This window comes from Lichenostomus cassidix, chromosome 3 (genome assembly GCF_008360975.1).
Source record: "Lichenostomus cassidix isolate B80296 chromosome 3, HeHo_3.0, whole genome shotgun sequence".
Lineage (NCBI taxonomy): Eukaryota > Metazoa > Chordata > Aves > Passeriformes > Meliphagidae > Lichenostomus > Lichenostomus cassidix.
The window spans coordinates 71,097,403-71,122,660 of NC_139483.1; the positions used below are offsets into that span (position 1 = coordinate 71,097,403).

The 25,258-nt window shown below is 33.0% G+C and overlaps 1 protein-coding gene across 3 annotated transcripts in view; it reads right to left on the reverse strand.

Annotated features, from left to right (window-relative positions):
* Positions 1 to 25,258, reverse strand: part of GRIK2 (glutamate ionotropic receptor kainate type subunit 2) — a 360,582-nt gene that overhangs the window by 207,657 nt on the left and 127,667 nt on the right. For all 3 annotated transcript variants that reach the window (XM_085056272.1, XM_085056271.1, XM_085056273.1), the window contains exons 5-7: positions 14,665 to 14,846; positions 11,133 to 11,186; positions 8,028 to 8,201 (exon numbers count right to left, since the gene is read on the reverse strand). In XM_085056272.1, coding sequence (XP_084912398.1) covers positions 8,028 to 8,201; positions 11,133 to 11,186; positions 14,665 to 14,846 — 410 coding nt within the window. The remainder of the gene's footprint in view (positions 1 to 8,027; positions 8,202 to 11,132; positions 11,187 to 14,664; positions 14,847 to 25,258) is intronic.

Sequence of the window (25,258 nt, forward strand, 5' to 3'; positions counted from 1 at the left end):
CCAGACCCTTCACCAGCTTCACTGCCCTTCTTTAGAAACATAATCTTTGACAGATCATGGTTACTTAATTGCAGTCCTCAGACTTTAAATTTCATACAGTGCAGACACTTTCATATTTCCTGGCAAAGGCACTCAGGTTCCTATTTCAAAAGGCAATTTGTGCTTCAGCTTCTCTTCTACGCTGTGTGGGAGATCCTGCAGGTTGCACAAGCTCTGCCATTTCCCTACTTGCTGCTGTACTGAGGTTCTTTTACTGTTTTAAAAAGATTTAGCAGCATGCAGATTTCTAACATAAAAGCTTGATATAAATCAATGGTAATCTTAGTATATAAATAAATGCATTCATCCTCAGACCACATCTGGAAGAATTCAATGAAATCTTCTACAGGAGAGAAACTGAAATTTCTGCTAAATGCTCTACAGCACCTGGGCATATCTTTCCTTTGGGATAGGATCATAGGTTTCTGATCTACCCTGTCTCCTAAAATACTAAAAATTACTGTATACAGTAGTCAAATATTTAATAATGCAATTAATTCTCAAAATAGCTGACAAATCATTTCTAAAGCATCTTACAGCATGAAATCTTGCATAGTCCCTAAACTCATGAAATTAACTGTGCCTAGGGGAGATTCTTGGCTTGTAATGCAGTAATGAGTAATTGTTTAGTATTTCCTTTGAAGTACACATTTTGCTACACTGTTACTAAACACATCTCATCAGCAATTCCAGAAAATTCTTTTAGCTAAAGGGGTAATTATAAAGCTGTCTACATAACAAGATATCCTCTTTGAAGCTCTAAATCAGAATCCAAGACTGTATTTCTGTAACAAGTATTTCTTTTTATTTGTATTGACCAGGAACCTTAACAGCGCCTTCTTCTCATCAAATCCTTCTGTCCATTCACAGTGCCTGATAACAGTTATTAAGTAACTGTTTAAGTAGCTATTTCAAATATAACTGTTACTTCCATATTGTCATGCGCAGATAAGAGATTTCAGTTTCACAAATATCCTTTTACCATTAGGAAAACTAAATTACTAATTTTTATCAAGCTATTCAGCAGTTTGTACTGTCACTGAAAATACTGACATCAAGGATAAATAGTTTCAGTCAAGCTTCAGGAATATGCTGAAAGAAAACCCTGAATTACACCATCATTTTTTTGCTTCTTTAATGAGGTATGCAAAACAATGAATTTTGGAGAACACTGCTCAAGAAACTACAAAATTGATGAAGAAAAAAATTCGATTAAAAAACATATAGTACTAAAAATACAAAATAATATTAATACTGATAGAGTATATTTACAGCTTTGCATCTCCCTGATTTCTTGAGTCAGTAATTAATAACATCATTTTAGCTTTATTTGGTTAAATTTTAATACCTACACTTATCACAGTTTCACTTTTTTTTTAAATTCATACTTTTTCTTGGCTCATGCTGTTTACCTAAACCTTGATTAAAATGGATTACCAACACCTAGATTAAAATTATTGGGAATTGAAAGGGTGGGTTTATTTTGTTTTGGTTGGTTGAGTTGGGTTTTTGTTTGGGATTTTTTGTAGTTATTTGCTTATTGGAAAGTAGAGCATAGAACTGGGAAATACATACTTATCTTTCAGAGCAATATAAGAGTGCCCTCAGTATTATTCATGTCCAAATACCTCACATGGGAGTTATATATCTCTTTCACGAAAAACATAATTAAGCCTTGGTTATATCATGATAAAAGAACTGAATCCTTTTCTGTTTTAATTTTGGATTTTTATGTTTCAGACAATTCTTTCAACTTCAATTGTCATGGTTTCCATGCCATTATGCTCTTAATCCTTTCCAAACTTTATGATGCAAAAAGGTACACTTTCCAACAGTAGTGGCTTAACCAAGTTAGTTTAATGTGATTCAAAAACCTTTACCAAAAATAAGCCAGAGAAATCTGTTGATTAAGGTGCTCTTTCCCCTGATTACAGGTGGCCATTTAACATGCTCTTCATGCGTTGGTCCAATTCCTTACAAGGTTTTAGGGTTTTTAAACACACTGATTTAATGCAACTGAAAATACATCATTGTTGTCCATCTATACTCACTTTGACCATTCTTTTTTTAGCAATTCTTTTTTTTGACCTTGAATTCAGCAAAACTTTGAGAATATTAAACTAACATACCCACAAAGTTAAGAAAGTGGATATTCAGATAAATTAGATTATACAAAACAGTCATAAGGTTTAGATATAGAGAGGTTGCTTACAGGAAACCTTCTTACAATCAGGGGAAGAAGAGAACAAGCAAAGAATATAATATATAAATGTGTCCCCCACAGTCTTTAGGTGTGCAAATATGGAGCACTAATTAGGGAAAAATATCTACACATTTACAAATCCAGCATTATTCTCTCTTTTCATTTCCACCCTCAAATACCAAAGGAATAATATTTTCAGGATTTTTACTGCATCCCTTGAAATGCCTAATTTCAAAATTAATTTCCTAGGCAGCTCTGTGAGTAAATGCATTTGTACATTCCTTCAATTAAGGACAATTTATGAAGGTATTAGAATCTCTCCTCATGATCTTTGCATCTTCTTTATAGTGATGTACTCAAAGAAAATATGATTGAATCTATTTTCCTTATCCAAGGAAGTCTGTACACCAGCTTTAAAAATTTCAAAACCTCCTCTACCTTTTTTTCAACCAAATGAAAATCCCATGGACAGAAATGAACCATAAATCCCTTCTGCATATTAAAAAAATCTCCACAATTTTGCCTACACTATTTAATATCACTCTACAGCTACTAAAGTGGGCATTAAAGAATAGAATTAATAGTCAGAATAGAAAAAAAAGCACATTCTTTTCTATATAAGAAGAAAGCAGATAGCTCAACTGGATTATAAGCAAAAGCAATTAGTAAGGAAAACTTTATGTTAATTAAGCAGCAGGGCTTGTTAGGTCATCTTAATTATGCATGCTAAATTCTGACTTGAGGCACAGAAAACTGTGAAGATTAGTAGTTGTAGAGTAAAAGAATTCTGAACTCATAACACTTTATTTATGCCCTAGTTTGCCTGGTGTGAATCATGATTGTAATATATAAATGTGGAAGTGTATTTATGCTCAGGGTTTTGTGAGGTTTTTTCCTGTTTCTGCATAATACTTGTACAGATTCAATAAGGGAAGTATACCAAAGTAAATAGTATGTTAAAATAGTATGTTCCCCCTCTGTTTTCTGGAATATTTTTCTCCTTCTACAGTAAAGATGACAATAATGATAGAATTTAACAAAAATATTCAGTCACAATAATTAAGCATAAATTTTCCCTTTTTCAGGAAAATTCAAAATTCGTTTTTTACTCCAGACTAAAATAAGGATGAACTCCTGCAAATCTAAACTTTTTAAGAAAAAAAAATCTGAAGTTACATAAACTAAACATTTTTATTTTGTTATGGCACAGTTGGGTTTTTTATTAACTTATAATTTCATTTTTCAAGAATCAACCACAATGTGGCTGAAAAATAGTGTGGTTTTATTAATACCAAGTCATTCTGTTCAAGTGGTTGCTAAGTACCAATCACTTTCAAATTTCAGAATTCAGTATAAAGTTGGTGGAAAATAACAATAATGAGTACATCATATATCAGAGAATTGTTTAAAGAGTGTCAATTTAGTTAGAAGTTGTTTAATAACATAACACAAAGTTCAAATGCTAACAACCCACCCTGTCTAGAATCTAACTTTTATAAAGTGCTTTTTTAACTGCTAACAAGTAAGATTAGGTGGTAAGAAACAGGGAGATGCATAAGTGAATGGATGTTTGCATTTTGGCAAGAGAGAGTTTGGCAGAGCAGAGCCATTTGGGATTTTATGTGGAAATATGACAAAAGCCAAATTTAAAAAAACTCACATTTATATCTTGCTGAATTAAGTCAAGAAATGCAGGATCAAGTGGGAATTAATTTAAAAATTTATCCTAGTCTGAAAAAAACCCAGATTTGGATTTAAAATGTGCAAAATGCATTCTTTGTTTCCATTGGACTTTTTCACCCAAGTAACAAGAAGAAACAAGAAGACAATAAAAAATAGATACTGAAACATTAGATACAGTCAATTCCACTAACAAGAAATATAAAGTACTACAACAGTTTGATTTTTGACTATTATTTTCTTCTGCAATTTTCTAAAGGTATAGTTTATTACCCGTGGCAAAATTACCATTAATGAATTCCTGTACTTTTATTATAAGAAATAACAGCCATGGCATGTCCCAGTTTTATGTGATATTTACTTTTGTAAGCACTATATTTTCATCCTTTCTGGTTACAAAGAGTATGGTGATGCAAAAACAATGGTCAAAGTAAATAAAAGACTGCTGAGAATACTTAAAATAAAAAGAACCATTACAAATTTAGAAAATAAACATAACCATTTAAGCAGCTTAGTAAGCTACACCATGTGTGCACATGCATTTCTGCACAAGTGTGTGACAGACGAAAATATACAAATACACTTGAATACCAACACATTTAGATTATTATTTATATGTTATAAGGATAAGCACCATTTTGATTTTCCTCAGAAAACCTTAAGAAACATGAAAGAACCATCAAAAGCACAAATTAGATCTATTAGTATGTGAATGAAGATAGAAAAATCTCTTCCAAAAAGGTAGATAAGTGAGACTTCCACAGAACTTCTACGTATCATATTAAAAGTATATTCACACTTTGTCTTTAATAGAAATTAGTTTAGACGTTAATAGAAATCATATCTTATAAACACTTGAACAAGAACACCTTTTATCTCAAGAAGAGTGTGCAAAGAAAGTGTGTATAGTCTGACACAGCACAGCAAGTGATTTTCAACATTTCTACAGATTTTCTGGAGTCATGGACAAAGCAAAGACAATTCTACTGTACTTATTCTCCTAATTCATAGAAGGTATTACGTTTCTTTGTTATACAGATTAGTAAACATTTATTAATAGAATTATTCAATATGGTAGCATTGATCAAATGGTTTATTTTTTTTCCTCCAAAGTCCATACAAAGAAATATTTAAGAAATCCTAAGAGGAGAATGAAATATGATTAAAAAATTGGTTTTGATCACTTTTCCTCTCAGGTGTGCTAAATCATTGCCCTTTTCAGAGCTGTGCTGAGGAACAGCCTAGAAACAAAGCAAAAAGTGTCATAATTGAACTCAATAGAATTCACACTTGAAAATTTGACTTGGAATATTCCAAGGAGATGAGATGAAATCTTATACCAACTTCTTATTATATTAGGATACTAAACATAAGATAATTATGAGGAAGATTATATACTTGCTAGAGAGTTACACAAGACTTCAGACAAGACCTTGGAACAACAATCAAGACTGGGAGCTTTATGAATCACAAATAAGGAAAAGCAATGTCAGAATTATATTGATAGTTCCAGCTGTTATAAGGGCAAAGTCAACACTGTGAAAAAGTCAGGGGTAGAAGTACCTTGCACAAACACCACCGGAGCTTAAAAACTTTGCAATCCATAACTGCCTGGTTTTACACCACTAGAAAACAGCTAGTCTTCACTGAGGTCTCTCAATGCTTTATACAAGACTAAGTTTTTCATTTGGCATGAGTTTCAGGTGTTTTAAAACCTGATTAAACGGCATTTAGCTATGTGGTTCAAGTTGAATGCATTCCCATTAAGCAGTCTTCTTGCTATTTTTTTTCTGATTAAGCTGCTGCCATTATCAACCAGTGAAAATAAAACCCATTTCCAGTCCAGCCCACCTCAGTTATAGTATTCCATAGCCACAATATCTGTGAAGAGTCTTTGATTCTAAAGTCCATTTCTGGCCTTAAATACACATGAACAGTGACATGAAAGTCAAATTTTATACACTTAACTGATTTTACAACTTCACTGATAATAAGTCAATGAAATGGCTTATTTTATTCTGAGCACAGAAAGAGCATTGAGCAATGATGTCATGACATGACTTTCTTTCACACCTTCCAAATGGGCATGTTGTGAATGTTTTTCCTGTATCTAAGGGCCAGATAATAAGAGCTCTGTAATCTTGTAATGCTTGCCAAGATTATTAGCCCTTTAAGTTATCTGCATCTCTCAGGTGTTTAAAACCCAGGTAATCAAAACACATTTAGATGCTTAATCAACAAAAAGAATGACCATAAAATATTCATCACCATCTCTTATGAGCACTTGGTTCCACTTAGAGCATGGAGGGCTCTTAAGGGTCCAGAAGAGAAGCCACTGTGTTTTTCATGCACTTTTTTATACTTTTCCATGCTGAGGCAAAGTAATGATGTGAAGTATTATTCTTACACAGTCATAAACTAGCAATTATAGGTTTCTGCCTCACGTCAGAGGCTTTTCTGAGAAAAGCATTTTCTTTACAGAACCACAGGAGATGAAAAACATGCAACTGGCCCCACAGAACTCTATTCCAATATTTATTATTCCATTATTTTTTCACCATTGTCCTATGTTCTCATAAACTATCTCTATGGTTCATTGTTAATATCCAAAGGTTTGAGACCAGTTGCATTTTTGATCAATACATAAAATATACAACTACAATGAATGAGAGGTGATGCAAATTCTAAATTCAAAAAAGTAAAAATAAAAAAATTAAGTAGTCATGCAAACAAGGAAGCATGAAACAATGGTTTACAATAATTAGTAGTGGCTATATATAAATCAGATGCATGCTTCCCATAAATTTCAGATTTAGGGGGTTCATTTGCTTGTTTGAAATTATTTAGAGAAATTAACAATATAACTTTTAAAAACTGTATGATGGAATCTGTAAGGTGCAACGCAAGGAAATTAGTAAAAAAATCAAATTTAAATTTTTTCAAATTATCGTGTTCAAGACATTACATAGAAGGAGTACACTAAAAAAAAGTATTTTTCCCCAAAAAGGACAATTATCTAGGAAAAACTTAAAATAACTTGTTAAAGTATTGACTGTAATTTAATATCTAATATCTATAAGATCTTTAAACCTTATCAGTAGAAAAATATTGTTCAGAAGATTAGCTGTGTTATGTGGAATAATTAACACATCTAGACATCTGATAGACTTCTAAGAGATCTGTCTTCAAGAAACAGAATTTGTTATTTTTCAAATGGAAGATGAAAAGCCTAAACAAAAAACCAACCAAAAAAAAAAAAAACCCAAAACAAACAAACAAAACCAAAAACCCCACCAACAAACTAAAAAACCAAACACTCAAAAACCACAGCACCAAAACCAAACAAAACTCAACTACCTAAATTCCTAAGGGGCCAAAATGGAAAATTTTTCAACAACTTTGAAGACTAAAGCAGTCTTAATGTAGGATGTTTTTCAAATAGATCCCTTCCTTATGTTATAATTCCAGATTTAATTCCAACTAATGAGCACAAACTCACCAAAACCTAGCAGTGAAAGTTTATTTGCAGGAATGGAATTGTGATTTTTATGAACTGAAGGCTAAAGAATAGTGGCAATGGAAGGAAAAAAATAAAAATAAACAACCAGATTAATTAATCAGATTAATCTGAAGGCACAGATAGTAGAAAGTACAGTAATAAGGTGGTTTTTATAATATTAATAAAATATTTAAAAACAAGATTTATATAAAAATTTTGAAGTACACATTATTAATGAATGAATCTTAAATGAATAAGACAGAAAAGACAGAGACAGAGACAATGGTCATTAGCTCAACTTTCATCCCATAAAAAATTTTCATCAGCAAATTAAGGAAATATGGATGAGGTGAATTTGACATTTAGAATAGGGCAATATAATTTGAAAAAAAAATACAGTATGTGTAATTTTGAAAGAAAATCAACATAATCATATATTCAATCTGCAAAATATTAACAGAAACATCACCATTACTCTCTGACTCATTTTTACAATAATATTTGTTTACATACCTCCAAACACTTTTAGTAACAAAGAAAGAGTTAAAATATTTTTTAGCTTCACAAACATATGAAAAAGTAAGCACCAAATACTGGTATTCATACCGTCATAAATCCATCCAGCAAACCTGAATCAGGCTTCGGGGGTGCTTGCAAGCGCTCCATGGACCACTTCTCAATGATCGATGACACCTGGGTGTTTTCCGTGTTTAGAATCCTGAATCCAGTCATATTAACACCACTGTACCGATAGGGCTCCACATCCAAGGCAAACAGGTCCTGAAAAAATTACCATTGTATGAATTCTGTAACACACTACAGTTGCTATTTCAGTCATTGGACAATCTCCCCAGATGAGAGCATGGTAATTTTTCAGTGCTATTTATGCTAAGAAGTGTGTTCTGCTTGTCAGGCGGCTGTGTCTGTGTGCAACTTGGCTGCCCTTATAATGGGAGTAATCTGATTCTCAGAGGAAGAACAGACTTTCTGGAAATGTTAGTCCAATTACAGAACTGTATCTACTACCAGGAAGGCTAAAATACTATAGTAAGCTTAAATATTATTGCTAATTGCTAAATATTAATATTAATTGCTGGTTCTTGAACTTACCAGAAATCAGATGTCAAATAATAAAATAAACAGAAGAGTTTCCTGGCTCTCAGTGAAACTTAAACATGTTAATCTTAGGAGGATAAATTGGTGGAGGGGAGTGGGCCAGAAGTATGGGTGGTGGTGAGCAGGGACAAGAGGAAATGTACACGGCTTTCAATTTAATAAAAATTATTTTTCACTAACATCAATCATACTTCCAAAAATGGACATATCTTTGATTAGTAATTTTTCTTTGCAAGAATAGCTTTTGCCAATTGATATGTTTTCAATATATATGTGTGTGTGCACAGTTAGCCCTCAAACACACACACCAGCAAATATAATTAATAAAAAAAATTCAAATTTTAGCTCAAGAAAGTAAATTCAGGTCTGTCCTAGTGCTTTGATCAAATCCTAAGAAACAGTGTAGAAACAGATTGACTTCAGGAAATTCAGGTTTAAGATCAAGTTTTGAACATGGGGAAAAAAAGACGTAATCAAGGTTATACATAAGCTTTTATTTCCCTATAACATCATTTTAGTTTACTGAACACAGAAATTTTCCCCATAATTCATACCTAGTCATTCATCTAATTTTTAATTTAATTTTTGTTTTCAGATAGTGTTAGGTGTAACACTTGCCTGAATCCATTTTGTTTACTGGCTAGAGCTGAAGAAGATTAAATAATGTACTATGGAAAACCATAACACTCATTATTAACAACACTAATACCACAAAAATATCAACCAGTTATCAATCACTATCCATTTTTAATTCTATAGCTAGTAATTATGATATAAATTCCCATACATAATATCTACAAAAAGCAGTTGTCAAGATTCATTTAAAATAACCTAACCCATGTCCTCTTTGCAAAGAAATAAAACATTTTTATTGCAAAGAAAATGTTAGGTATAACTAGAATTATGTTTCATCTTTCTCTTTAAAAAATTCTCTCAGATTTTACTCTGCAAGAAGTCAAACCTTGGATGTAATTTTTTAATCCAAACACATTCATTTTTACACTGGAATGTAATAAATATACACAATATTATTATGCATATTTTACAAATGCACACAGGTCAGTGTACTAATGAGCTAGTGCATTAGATCCTGAATCAATCAAGATAAGATTACACAGAAGACTCTTGTGAACACTGTGACTGGAAAATTTATTTGACAGGACTTTCACTATGTCAGGTAAGAAGCAATTGATATATCAAAACAACTAAATTCTGATGCAAGTTCTAGAGCTACATTGCAAAATCAAAAGCTATGATATGTTTGTGCACAGTAAATTGTCTCTGGATAGCTTCAAGTCAATATAATGCTCTTCTCTCCATAGAAAATCTAATGTTCTAATAAATAAATAAGAATGACAGAAAATTCTGATCTTAGAACAGAGCTTTAAGAGTGAAAAATTCAATGTCAATGGACAGCATAGCACTCAAAGAAACAATTTTCATCAATACCAAAAAAAAAATCTAAAAAATAAAAAGAAATATTTTGAAGCATCTATAATCCATTTTTATGGAGGGAAATCTATTTATGGAGGGAAATTCTATTTCATGCGATCCTAAATCTATAAGTCTTCTTACCTAAAGTAAGATAGGTATTTGTGCAGGGTTTGCCTTTGAACTTCACAAATTATTTTGCTTTTTTATTCAACTAGCTATTTCTTGGTAATACTTTCTGTGAACTTCTGTTTTGTGATTCTGAGGTGGACTTCTACCCTTCCACCAAGGATTCATTTCCATAAGAACTTAAACATGTATGTGACTTTAAACATGGTTCATTTCAAGCATTGCTTGGTTTTGCCTAGGCATATCTGTCTCATGCTTGTCTCATACTTTTATTTTAAGAAACTTAATGAACTGCAATCTAATTAGACAAAATTGAATGCAAATTCATGACAGAGAAATGTGCAGAACTATAGTCTCTAGAATACTGTTTTACTAACTTTTAAATGTTTTCTTAGGCTGTGGTGAGCAGGAAAAAGGAGTTCATATACGTGCTTGTTGTGTTTTCGAAAAGCATTCACATTTTAAATCTTCATTTATTGCAAATGATAGATCCAAGAATGATCAAATTCCTTCTAAGTTACATTTACAGTGGACACCAAAGAATATTGCATAATTCATGCACCTAAAAAGCTCATGTAAATTGTTAAATAATATGCTGCCAAGATTCACACCAAATTATTCATGAATCATATGACAGAGAAGAAGTACCTTGTGAAATGTGAGATTAAAAATATGGAATACATACGTAAATTTTAAAATGTAATAATCTTCATATACAAATAGCTAAAAGATAAAAAGGACAAAATACAAAAAAAAAAAAGAATTATGAATTATACACTTAACCCTCCTTGACAGTTAAAAATTGCAGTGCTACTGTCAGGTTTTTTTCCAGGTCTATCAGTTTCTAGGGCACCATGTTAGGCAATAATTTAACCATCCTGATGAGTTTTCAATCAGAGTAAGCAAATTCAGCAAACAAAACATCTTGCACTCACACCACATTCCAGAGAGATCTTTTCCACTTTGTTAAGTAATGTAATTAGGAAAGTAACGCCTTTGTTGGATGTCATCACTATGTTTTTAAAAGCCACTTACCAGTGTGGTAAAGATATAGTGGTAGTATTCTGTCATCATCCCCATAGCTAAAGCCTTGAAAAAATAAACAAAAGATTAATGTTTCTCAGGTCACATAATACTTTTTTATCACACTTAGATGGCAAATGAAACGCTGCAAAAGAACACTACTAAGATCAGACTATAGGGTTGGAATTATACTAAAATTAGGTCAAGCAAGTAATTTCTTAGCAGTTAGAGAAGATTAGTGACTATTAAAGGAATTTATGAACCAGATCTTCTGATGGAAAGAATATTATTAGACTGTTTAGTGCAGTAAATGTGAAAGAAGCTTGTATTTTTACATACTAATGGATACATTAAGTTACAACACAAAATTTGAGTTGACAATATTTTCATTCATTATTGAACCCTTCCCTTAAAATGAATTACCAAATGAGAATTTTTTTTCTATTTTGTTGAATAATATCATGCATTTAAATGAAGAACCCAAACTTATATTACACATGTGCATATTTTTCCATTTTGAACAGCAAGATAGACAGTACTTAAATAAAAATGAAGAACAAATATTCATTGAATTACTTTATAAATTCAGGTATGTCTCAAGTACTTTTATCACTCTTGCTAACTACGTAATACCAAGTAGTTTTTGATAAACTGTACATTTTTAAAGTTCATGCTTTCCTCTCAACTACAAAAAAAACCCCAAATATTTGTAGATAAAAAACTGTCCCATTACATTTATTCACTAAGGGCATTTTCTCCTGAAAAGCATGTGTCTTCATGTTCTGCACAGAAGCTGCCTTAGTACGATTTATTCAATCATTTTAGTATCTACAGTAATTTTTATCTAATTTTAGCACTATAAAATAGCTACACAAGTAAGCAATATTTTCTTTCTTTCCAGGAATTATCAATTGAATTCTTTGCTAAGCTGCTACCAGATGGACTTCCTTAAAGACACTGAAGGCCACAATAGTATTGTGACAATACTAGAATTTGTATAAAAAATAATTATCAGCATTTTGAAGGCTGTGGGAGCCTTTTCACTTGTCTGAAAACTGATGAAATGAGTCTATATGTTCTTTTCCTAAGAAAAAAATCTGAAACTAATCCAAGTATCAGTTGCAGATCAAATTTTATAACACTTTTAACAAGATTTTAAAAAAAGCCACACCACTTTTCCAAAGAATGCATATACTTGTGTATTTAGAATCCCACAATAGTACTTAGAACTAGAGTATACTGTTCCAGTAGCAATTAAATTCTCCTAAACACAGGAAAACCACATTCCCATAAGAAATATTACAATTTTATTAGGAACTCTACAACTACAAATATTCGTAGCTTTTATAAGAACTTTTCTTTAAATAAAAACAAAGTATCTTCATCTATATATGTAACACATTTGTAGGTACCCATATCACAACTGCTTCTAATCAAGTCTTTCATACTCCAAAGGATCCCTACATAACATCCTACGCATGTTCCCTATTCTGCTGTGCAATGATGCTGTCTCTTTTCCAGGTCTTCCTTCTTTCACTTTCTCACTTCTGTAAAGATATCACTTCTTTTTCCTCTTCAAACATTGTAATTTCTCTGTTCTCATTATTACAGTGCTTCCCTAACCTTTTAAATTATGTATGCTTTCCCTGGTTGCTTGGTGATGTAGATAACGATGAGATTTGCCTTAATTTAATTATGCTTGTCTGATTGATAAGATTTTTTTTTTTTACTTTTCATTATGTATTTTTGGCCAGCAAAGAGTATTTTCCATTTCACTAGGCTCTCAAGGTACTTTGTTTTCTTTATTTTCAACTTATGTTGTCTTCCACCAACTTCACTGTTAATCTTTCCAATCATTCTCCAAAGCTCAAACTTCTTGTCATGTCTCCCCAGATTCATCCCTCCATTACCAGAAAAAAAAATTGATCAGTTAGTAATTCAGAAATGGATATATAAAGACTTTTATTCAATAATCACTTAAAAACACTATATTCAGAATATTAACACTGAATAATAAATATATTCTTAACATCCCTTGTGTCAATTTTCACAGCAAGAGCTCACATTCAGCTTCAGAACTACAAATTTTAGACATATTTAAAGCCTTGCAGTATTGGAGCTGAATGGAAAAGTAAAAATCAACAAAATCTGTATGAAGATCTAAACACCCATGAAAGAAATTTTTTTGTATCTTCCTTCTGTAATCTTTAGGATGAGCAACATAGGTTGATGAAACAGTTTATAATTTCATTTAAAGAGGCTGAATGCTAACTCTTGGGTCTTGGGACATGATTCAAGATGCAATGCTTTTAATTTTGTTCCCATTTCCCTCCATACCTGTTTCACAATGTTATATACAGTGAAATAAAAGGTTCTTTTCACCTAAAAACTACTAGGTACGGTATAAGTAACGTATCTTGACAGAGTTATTGTTGCATCTTAATATTGCCATCAACACATTTTCCATCTGTGTGGCTTAGATTTTTAAAATAATTAAATGTACATTCAATGATTTGGGCTAAGCAACTCGAATAACTAGGCTGGCTCATGTTTAGGAAAAAACACCAGCAGAGTTTTAAAATTACTAGCAATTAATAAAAGTTTTTCAATCAATGAACAATAGAGAAAAGAAATTCTATTATACATATATGCTTAATAGCAACGTTAATCATACCAGCAATAACACCCATAAGCACCTCTAATGAGACACATATTTCCAACTTTTAAATACATTTTGTTTTAAATTTAGACCCTACAGTTTTTTAGCAAAATAATATAAACATGAATTAAAGTCAGTAAAAGCCATGCATTAGAAATATAGAATACTGTTTTAGTTTAGGTATTCTTCCTATCCTCCTTATTGCAAGTCAAAGCTCAATTAAAAAACTATGGGGAAGACGGTCTCTGCACCACTTAAGTACTTGGAATTCTGCTGTATCTCACCTACTCATATATCTCATAAAATATTGCACACAATATTTTCAAAGCATCTACTCAAATGCTGAGGTGTTTTGCCGTTCCATTATTAGCGCGAAGAAAATGCAGCTTTAAGATAGCAATACTTCTGTCCTCTCAATGGAAGGCAGTAATGTGGTCTGTTGGTAACATACTATTCAGCTATCACCATCTGATTGGGAGCACACATCTTAGAGGCCTCAAATAAAAATAAATATATAAATAAATACATACATATATACATACATAAAGAGTTGATATATAAAATAACATTAAGCAAACATTTAAAACTGTGCTTAAAGCATCAATTCTCCAAAGTACCAATTCTTCATAGCTGAAAAACTAATATACCTTCATGTTCCTCCTGAACATAAATTGATTCATTTGTTTCTTTATAAAAGCATAATTAAAGCACCTACCATTTGTGTCACCAATAAAATTACCTCTGAAATCCTTGGCTGATTTTCAGTTAGGCCTCAGTAAAACTGAACACAATTTCCCTGCTTGTTAAATACCATTAGGTCTGGATAATACTTTTATTTATTAGGGATGAAAAAGATTAAGCCATCTAAAGCAAAATGAGGATTACCTGTTTCAAGATGCCTGCTGCCATTTCATGGCTGCAGTCAAAGATTACATGGAATTCTTTGCCTCTTTTCATCTCCTTTAGCAATGGCTTTGCATCTTTTGTGTCAGCTGGTAACTGACGGATTTTTAGTCTTAGGTTGTACCGTGATGGAGCCTTGATGAGCTCTTGTAATCGAATGAGACCTTAAAGAAAACAGGAGTCAGGAGAAAAGGAAATTATCAAAACAAGAACCTGAACTGCTAGCAAGAGAACATACTACAAGCATTCAAAGTTTCCTGATTTTTTTCCCTTCTCAATAGGTTGGAACCGATACACAGAAATGTTATTAAAAAGAAAAATTAAGTATCTGCACTCCCAACGCTTTTTCGCAAGTCTCTTTTCCCTTAATATTAATGGACATTAAGCAGCCTCTTTTAGGATTACCTTAAGACAGACAAATCTTCCTCTAGCATTATTGTGCAACTATGACATTCCTCTTCGAAGAACATATTACTGTAATTCAATTAAAGCCATATCCCAGACTAATAGTTTTTAATCAGACTAGTCAGTCTCCCAATGAATTTATCAAGTTTATATACAAAATTGTGAATCATCTCAGCACTGTAGAAAACTCTCACATTAATCTGTTCTCTTATTTCTATACTGAAGCACTTTTCAAAAACAGCAAGAGACAAAAGCAGTTTTACATTACTGTGCCAGTTTTGGAATCAAAACCACTACAGAACAAAACTTACTATGTTTGTAGAAGAGACTTTGAAATTAATTTGATTGTATAAGAAAGACATTACAATGATTCATGATGTTCAAGTTTTCTGTACAAGTACTGAGTATTTTTAATACATCAAGCATTAAAGGAAAGACTGATTGTTCTTTCTTGACTGCAAACTGCTCTTTCAAAGCATTGTTTATTCAAAGGGGCAGAGTCCCTAATATGCATGTTTTATTCATATTTTCCAAGTGTTATACCAATCACCTTTGTTACACTTTTGGAGATGGGATGGACAGTTAAGCTCTCAAGGAACTTCGAGATGGGATGGAAAGAAGGGGGAAAAGGATGCTGCTTTTCTCTGTAGCAAGTTTAAGTTACAAAATTTTAGTTAAAAAAGGTAAGAAACTACAAATTGACAGGTCCCTTGATCTATCACCATTGCTTGCACCATACAATACAGCTTTGGCCTTTTACTGCAGGTCCAAGATTTGTTACAGAATGGCAAAAAGTGTTCTGTGGCCTACAGGAGATTTTGAAGTAAATGTCTTCCAATACCCATATGAATTAGACATTTAGTTTAATGAGTTTGAGAATCACAGAATAATCTGAGTAGGAAGGAACCCAAAAGGATCATCAAGTTCAATTCTTAACTGAATGGTCCATACAGGGATTGAACCCATAACCTTGGTATTATCAGCACTGCACTCTAACCAACTGAGATAACCTCAAAAACACTGCAGTGGGTGAAAACCAAGAATTCCAAAACATCCAAACTTTGTTCTGTTCTAGAGCATTACACATCAGTCCCTCAAGGTCCTAACTGGGCTGTTCAAGAATTTAAAAAAAAAAAAGGAGGTTGTAATTTTCTCAAATCTCATCATTTTTGGGCTACCTCAGTGAAAGGAAAAAATACCTCCAAAATTTGAAATAGAAGATTTACAGATGCAGGGACTCATACTAAGGCAATTAAAATTTGACAAGGAGAATGCTATGATAGTGTCTGCCTGCTGGGTTACCTATGTATCTGATAGAGAAGTGATGAGCAATAAAAAAATTACCACATTGAAAGGCAGTACAAAAGGTAGGAAGCTACCAAAGAAACCTGAGTGTGAGAATATGGGGAAGAAAACCTGTGAATACACATCTCTTCAGTGCACTGACTGGACCTCCATGCTGGGGCAGTACAGATGGACAGGCAAACACATAAAGAAGTATTTATGCATTCAATAACTGTCAATAACAGATAGTAACCAGTGAGATTTCTCAAAATATATTTTAAGATAAAGTAAATCTGACATAAGCAAATTCCAGGGGTTTCAAAGCTATGTTTTTCTCCTGTCCTCATCAATGTGAAATAAAAACCAACCTTAAACTTTTAATGTGTAGTACTGTTCATAGCTTCTACATGTAGCAGAATATTTATTTTAGTAATAGTTACAGTGAGCACATACTTCCCTTTTTAAGATTTTAAAAATATATATATTTCATCATGTTTCCAGCCACCAGCACTTGTAAAGTTCAGATGGATTATTGCAGGGAAAAAAACATGTTCCAGTCTACTAAATGACTCACTTCAGTAGTCCACTTGGCCACCCACTATAAGGAATAAACTCTTTACTGGCATATGTTCGACAGTTTCCATCTAGCTGGGCTCTCAGCAGGATGATTTTGGTAAACAAAACCCCCTCACCTGCAAGGGAGTGAAGACATGCCTCTCTGTGGAGTGCATGGTGTGGGGTACTACTGTGAAGGTGTGTCACGGGTGGCAAAACCACTGCCACAGTTACCCTACAGCTCCTTGCTGCTGGGAAACACCTCAAAGAACAAAAAAAATATCCAACAGTGCTGAGCATACCTTTCTCTGGTCAAGTGTTGAGAAGCAGGATTTCCTCATTTAGGCACTAGTGGGAACTGGGAGCAAGCAGAGGCTTTCCAGTTCTGGATCACACTTCAAAAGCTGGCTCTTTTAAATACTAATTAAAGGCTAGAAGCTTCTTTCTACACTGTACCTACAGTTTGGGATGTAGCATTTGTGATTTAAAAAGTGTGCAAAGAATAGATTCATTTTGCTGGACAGTAAAACCTACAAAAATAATTTCCTGAAGAAAAATTGCATGATTCACCTAAAACAAGCAAACAAACACAACACCGTACACAAAGAAAACCCTGTCTTGATTAAATATTGAACAGTGGATCATTATTTGTAACCAAATTAAAAATTAAGCACTGGAAAGATAGAAGCTAAAAGAACAAGGTCTTGAATGTAAACAGCAGCACTTGGGTTCATCTATGGACAGTAACTGCTTCCCAACTCCTGGCTGTCACTGATCTCTTCCCCTGAACACCCCAACATCATGGCTTCTGCATGAGTAGTTTCAGCAGTAGCAATGGCAAAAAAAAGGTCCAGGGGAACAAAACATCACACAGTTGAGAAGTAATGAGGCAATCCATGCATGATATAAATAAATTCTGCCACTATCCTTATAGTAACAATCTGTTTGGAGTTTAATTTTTCACAGCTATCAGACATCATATGTTAAAGACTTTTTACAGTAAAACTAATTCCTTGGAGTGACAAAAAATGAGCTCTACATTATTTAGTCTCTTTAACATGTAGTCCTGAATACATCAGGTGAAGTCAGACAAATTAATTGTTTACTTTTATTTTTAGATGTTACCAAAATTTGTTCTATATTTTAACTTCCTCCATTTGGATGATTGAGATTCCTAAGACTAAAAGATTGCTTGTCCCTACTGTGTGCAGTTTGTCTGTGGGACGCGATTTCTACCCTTCTGTTCTCTGTACATATTAGTAAGGACCAGGGCGGTTTTAGGTCAACAAACATATTTATACATTAACTAAGATTTTTGAGCTACTGTTTAACAAGCTGGTTATGGAAGATTAAAGTAACAAGCTGTCACGTACAGAAAAATAAAAGTTTCTGAATAAGCAAGGGACAGTTTCAAAAGGACACATAATATATAGCTTATCAGAAGGAGGTATCAGAACCTCCAATGAAGAGAGGAATATAATTCAAGAACTACAAGGAATATGAAGCTAAGGACAAAACAAGTCCTTTCTTCACCATGATTTTGAGATCTAGAGTATTTTTAATTGAAGACATGTCTAGAATATTTTTAAATAATTTATTTAAAATATAAAATGAATTGCAGGCTTCAGATTAAAAGGTGGCCTCTTATTTTATTAGGACTTACAAGAGCCCAGTGTAGTGAAAAGCAACCACCAACAAAAAAAACCCAAAGCAGACAGAACACAATCATTTGTGTGTATAAGCTTAAAAAAAAAAAATCTATTTTACAACAGCATAGAAATAATAGCTGCATTTTGGGAATGTACTTCCTGCATTTTCTTTCACCAGGGACACCTTTTTCCTGTCCCTTTAAACTCTCAATTCCTTCTTTTAGCAGCCACTGTGATAGAGCCCTACCTCTGAATGGCTGGGAAGAGTGCGGTGTGAGTAACTCTTTTCAGAAGCTGCCATCAATTCATCTTTAAGGAGAATCCTGAAGGAGCAGTTTGTGAGCTCTCCAGCTGGCATCTTCCTCCAAAGAGATCAATCACATTACCTCCTCGACATGTTCAACTTCAACCAGTCCAGGAAGCAAGAGCCCCAAGTTTGTTTTAAAACCTGTCTCCAGCTCAGCAGTCTTGCAGGCCATTGCTATGCCACCTGGCCTGCTCATCAAACTATTTATCATTTCCATTAATGCTGCCTTTGTGCTGCACAGGAAGAATGCAAGCAAATGCACTTTGCAATAGGCTGAACACATGAACCTTTTTCTGTACGAAAACACTAATGCTCTTTAAAAGGCTACTCCTTATCTTCACAACATCAAAAATTTCAAAACTAATAATATACTGCTTTGCAGAGCTACCAGAATAGTCTCTCTGTATTTAGCAAGTTGTTTCTTCTCACACCTCTCTGTACTCTTCTCCTTCCCTGACAGACCCCTGCCCAGTTTTTCTGGTTATATCTCAGAAAAATCTCATTGTGTATTGAGCTTTGAAAAGGGTATGGGTGGAAGGGAGGAGAATGCTGGTTTATTGGCACTGATAGAATGTTTCGCATCAACTGGGAGAGTTCATTGCTGTAAAATGACTTGCAGAGATTACCCGTGAACTCTAAAGGTTAGTTTTATCATCCTCGACTTAAAAAAAAAAATCCACCTCTAGTGAAAGGATTAAAAAGAAATTGCACTAGTTAGCAGGGATTCTGGAACAGTGGGTTGTTCTGTGCTCTTTATGCTGTTATATCTAATACAGCAACACCATTAGAAAAGCACATGGAAAATAAAGATGAAGGAAAACCACAGTTGATAAACTTTTCATATTTATTCATATTAAGATTTTTTACTACATTAAGATAAATTCACTCAATTCCAGCAGTGTAAAGCATCCTTAAAATGATCATCAATTATATTTAATTTCATTTAGATACAGTAGCAATGATGTCTTTAACAGAAAAAGCTCTAAGATATGTAGTCCAGGAAAAAAAAAATTCTTCTCACTGTAAACATCATTAATGCAGCTTCTTATTAGTAGCTTTAGAGTCCAACATTTAAGCAGGACTTTTCAATCTTGTAGTTAAAGCATTGGAGAGCAATCAGCATAGTATGTGTGTATGTATGTTTATATTTTACAAATGTTAATGCATTGGTGTTTAATGCCATTTCCAAGTTGCAATATTTAAAATGTCCTATGACTAGTGGCCATGACAGAAAGAAGAGTTCAAAGGTATCTAGTATTATGTTGGCTTATTTTTCTGTTAATCCTTATTTCTACAAGGGAAATTATAATACTGGATCAGTAAAAAGAAGGAAACATGTCTGGTAACTGACTTGAAAAGAATTTTTGCCAAAGAAAATTGTATTTAACAAGCACTTTGCCAAAAATATGGCTGTTCTGTTCAAAATGTCTTCAGGTGAATATTTAAAAATTAGATTTGTGAGGGGAAGCCAGTACACAACAGTCACCCATGATAATAGTAGTATTTGCTCAAATGAACTCTGGAGGTGTATTTGTATGACATAATTTCCTTCCGGGGGAAAAAGTGCAAATGTATAAAGTTTGCACCATGTCAAACTACCTGTACCTGTGTACTCATCTCCTTATCAAACCACACAGTGGAGACTATTTCCTGAACTATTCCTCAAAGATACAGAACTACTATTTATACATCAGAACAACCGTAGACTATATTGACATGTTCTATCATATCTTAAAGAATTCATTCCAAGTTCCACATTGCCCATAGGTGGCCTTTCAGCTGTACAAACACATTTAAGAAATTTACACGACAGCAGCTTATGCTTTAGAAAAAAAATAATTTCATCAACCTAAGATTTTTGAGGAGAGGAGAAGGAAAGGGTGGGGGTTTTAGGTAATATAGTTCTTTTGAGCATGTCGCTAACTAAAAAGTTTTAGTCACCCTGGAAAGCCAGTTCTGGACCAATGAATATGAGAGGACAAATAAAAGTTACATTATTTCCTAATGAAAATATTTTCAAAAACTATCTCTCTTGGATGGTAGCCATGTCAGTAATCAGAGAAAATGTTTCAGTTTAGGTAATTAGTTTTCTCCTGACATTTGTTTTCCCAAATCATAAAATAGAATAGAATCATAGAAACACAGAATCATTAAGGCTGGAAGAGACCTGCAGGATCATGAAGCCCAACCTTTGATCAAACACCACCATGCCAGCTAAAACATAGCACTAAGTGCCATGTCCAGCTGTTTCTTTGCACACTTCCAGGCACGGTGACTCCACCACATCCCTGGGCAGCCTGTTCCAATTTTTAATATCTGAGAAAAAATTCTCCCTTCTAAAACAAAACAAAACAAAAAAACAAAAACAAAAACAAAAACAAAAAAAAAATGCAGAACTATCTTTTTAACTAGACACGTGTGTATACGGGCATAAAAGTATGTATATGCATTTAAAATACAAACCTCATTATTGTGAAAGATATAAAAATATCTGGACTAGGCTAGGAAAAGAAAACAACCAAAACCCCAACCTCCCTTTCATTTAGACGAAAAAAATTTTTGAAACAATTACTTAGTGCAGGAAAGCAGAAGTTAGTGTTTAAAATTATATTCATTACTAATATTGAAGTTGCAATTGCTAAAACACCATATATAGAAGAGACCACCTAGAGTTTAAAAAAAAAATCACCTAATAAGAAAACCGTGGATCCAGGTTTAATTCCATAGACAGTCAGTATTTCTATTCTGATACTGTGCATATCACTTAATGTTTCTGTGTCTTGGGTCTTAGCATCAGAATGTTAAATCCATTGTACTGCTGTTTCAGCATAACCAGCTGTAATTGAAGAGCAAGGCAATAATCAGCTTTATTGTTTTCCTCAAATATGCTAAGCAAGCACGTCAGAGCATGGGTGCGAACATCTTTTATAGTTAGTTGAAAATAGCCAATCCCAATTCAGCTTATTTCCAGTAACAATTCTTTTCTAATAAAGGCTTTGCAGCACTGCAGTGAAAAAAAGCCCTCTATCCCATCCCACACAGTTCTGCAAGAGACAGTCAATGTGCTACTAAAGTCCAGAAAGACCTTCAGTTCATGGAACAGTTTTGGTCTTGAAGATCACCATACCAAGATGAAGAAAACTTCTTTTCATACCACCTGACTACTTATCAGCTGCAGCATACAGCAGTTGGAAAAAAGCAAACAACAAGCTCAGAGTCCTGTCCATTTTTCCTCACCTTTGCATCTAGTGTATGATAATGTAGGAAAAAATAACATAATTGGAGGATATGTTGGAAATTAAGACAAAATTATGCCCTATTAATATATTTGATTTGCCATGGTTTTCTAGTTTCCAGCTACATTTGACATTTATATATGTCAAATGCTCTATTATTACATGCCTGATTTGAAATGCTGTTGTTATTCTGTTTTCTAAGCATGTTTTTTTTTAAATTTTCATGAAGTTTTGTCCTTAGTTCAGTATGACGATGGTGACAGCAATAAGAATTAACAGTCATGGGCATTTCAAAATAATGATCTTAATCATATGAAATATGATATCTCAAGTGGCTGATCTATGAGCAGTGCAGTTTAATGAGGGTGAAGAGGGAAAAAAAAGAGATATGTTACAGTCAAAGGATAAAAGATTTTGTCAAAGATGTCAGAATCCATGATAAAAGAAGCAATAGAACAAGTTAGCAATTCCTAGACATATTACAGAAGTATTACTATTGTATCAAACTATACAAAGAGAAAGAAAAATCACTGTCTACTATAAATCAAAATGGACAACTTGACAAGATGCATAAACGAACATTGTAAGCTGGAATTTACACTAGCGTAGCACATTTATTCTTGGAAACAAAAGCAGCTATATTTTTGCTAAAAAAAAAAAAAAAAGAAAAAAAAGAAAAAGAAGAAAGAAAGAAAAAAACATTGGTAAGAGTGCAAGAGAGAATTCTGAAATTGAAGCCAAAATTAATTAGGACAGTAATGTTTGAACTGAGAGCGATGCAGAGCAATTCACAAAGGGACTGATATTGGAAGTGTATTTCCCAGTGTTCCTCCAACCAGAGGACAAAATATGTAATACTGAAATAGGAGTAAAAGTATGCTTAAGTTTGGATAAAGCTTAAATGTATACAAGAAGTAAAACTGATCTTGTCTCAGTTCCCCTCTTTTCATTTTTCATTTACTTTTCCTATCACATATTTCTGCATTTGAAAATAATATAAAATTTTCCAGTCTTTGTGAAAGAAACAATGCTTTTGATCATAAGTTCGCTAGGCAATTTTCTGTAAGATTTAAATTCTTAAGTTTATTCAAACCCACAAAAGGAAAAGAATTTAAAGCACTATTTGAAATATGTTCATTGTTATAACTTATAGGAATATTAGCTATATATATGTTCCTTAGGCTTGTAGAAAAATACTATAAAGTACCTTTTGAACTTTTAAAAGGTATTTATTTTAAACTCATAGATTTGTTTTTGTAAAACTGAGTCTTGTTGCAGTAAATCTAAATTCAACTATTGGCCAAAATATGGGCAAGGGCTGTAGTGCATTTTCCTGAATGATAGGCTAGAATCATGCATTTTGTTAACTTGCTAACACTTACTTTGCTTTTCAAAAAATTTATTAAAATTTTTATAGAATTATTCTCAAAGAACAATTTACCAAAAAAGAATAACAGAATTTAACTCTTTCTCTTCAGACCACTAGCTAAAGTAATTATTAACATTCAAACTGCATAAAGACTAAAAGAGTTTGAAAGTTAAATTTTAACTTCACAACATCCTCCATACTGCTGATATATTGACACAGCACTGGAAAAATATTTCTGGGCTTTATTGAATAAATGGTGCAGTAACTGTCTTAGAAAAGGAATACACAAAGTTGTGTAGCCAGCTACATCCAAATACCATGATTAGGTTTATCACATAGCTACTAATTGTATTTTCACTTGAAATTACTGTGCACACCATTTGAAACACTCTGTATTTAAAAGATATTATGGAATATGTAATCAGTCATGATATTATTTCTTCATTGTTCCAATTATTAGTGCTATTAATTATCTTAATTTTACTAAATTTGAATTTATTAAAGAAGGCTTAAAAACCTACTGTCTACAATAAAAATATTCAGTAGAAGTGTTACAATTGCTGTAACCTCTCTGAACTGGTGACTCAACAGATGTGGAACAGAACTGCATGCCTTTCCAGCTTATATGGATGGGAAGCTTCAAGTCTGCTTTATTCACTTTGGCAAATATAACCCTCCCTTAAATAGTCATTCCATTCATTCCACTAAAGCAGCACAGAATAACCAACTATTAAATAATAATGCACAAATTACAAATGAACAAGCATAATACTCTGTGCTAATCTATCCCACCCCACTCTCTGATATGATTTGTGTACAAATTCCTTCATTTGCAGAAAAGCTAGCCACCTAGCCCTTCATAAGCAATCAGTACATTGAATTCTGCATCTGCTTCATATAACCAGAATAAATGCTAGCTAAAACTGCACAAGTCAAAACAGTATAAATATACAAAAATACACACAGATACAGTTTTCATCGATATATAATATAAATGTAAATCCAGTTTGAGGAATCACCATCTATGTCAGTGGAGTAACTCAACATTAATTTTTAATTTAATGTTTCTGCACATTTGATAGAGACATTAGTCAGCACCAGTGGTAGGTAACAGTTCTGATAGAAGCCTTTGAAGGGCACTTCTCCCTGTCTTTTCTTCTGTTCTGTCTAGGAAAAGCAGTATGAAAATATTGATATTGAAAATAAATAAATAAATGCATACACTAAAGTAACACTCTTACAATCTTCTAGCCCCAGGTCATATTTTCCTTACCCTCGAAGCTCAAGAACCTTCATCTTTCTTGAGATCTTCTGCAATAAGCAATGCAATAAAACATTATACTTTTAAAAATGCAGATTAAATTTTAATTACCTGGGAAATTCTTACACATTAAATTCCAGGTCAGACACCTGACTTCAATGCTTTCTTTCTCATAATGCTACTGTTGGCTTATCCACAATGTGACCAAGTGTTAAGCCTGGGAGGGAACTACTAAAATACTTTAACACTAATTATATTTTCTAGAGTATTGTAACTTCAGAGATTACTACCTGCATACATGATTTATAAACTCTTTATACCAGAAAATTAGCCTTTCAAGTCTGTCTTTTCAGAAAGCTATAATCAATCTATTTACATTTATTACTTGTTGTTTACATCCATTTGGCAACAGTTGCATAAAGAACCTATTGCTCTAATTTGCATATATGAATGTCACCTTGAACAGTTTGGCTTTCTTAACTTAATATTTATCACATCAACGGGTTTTCT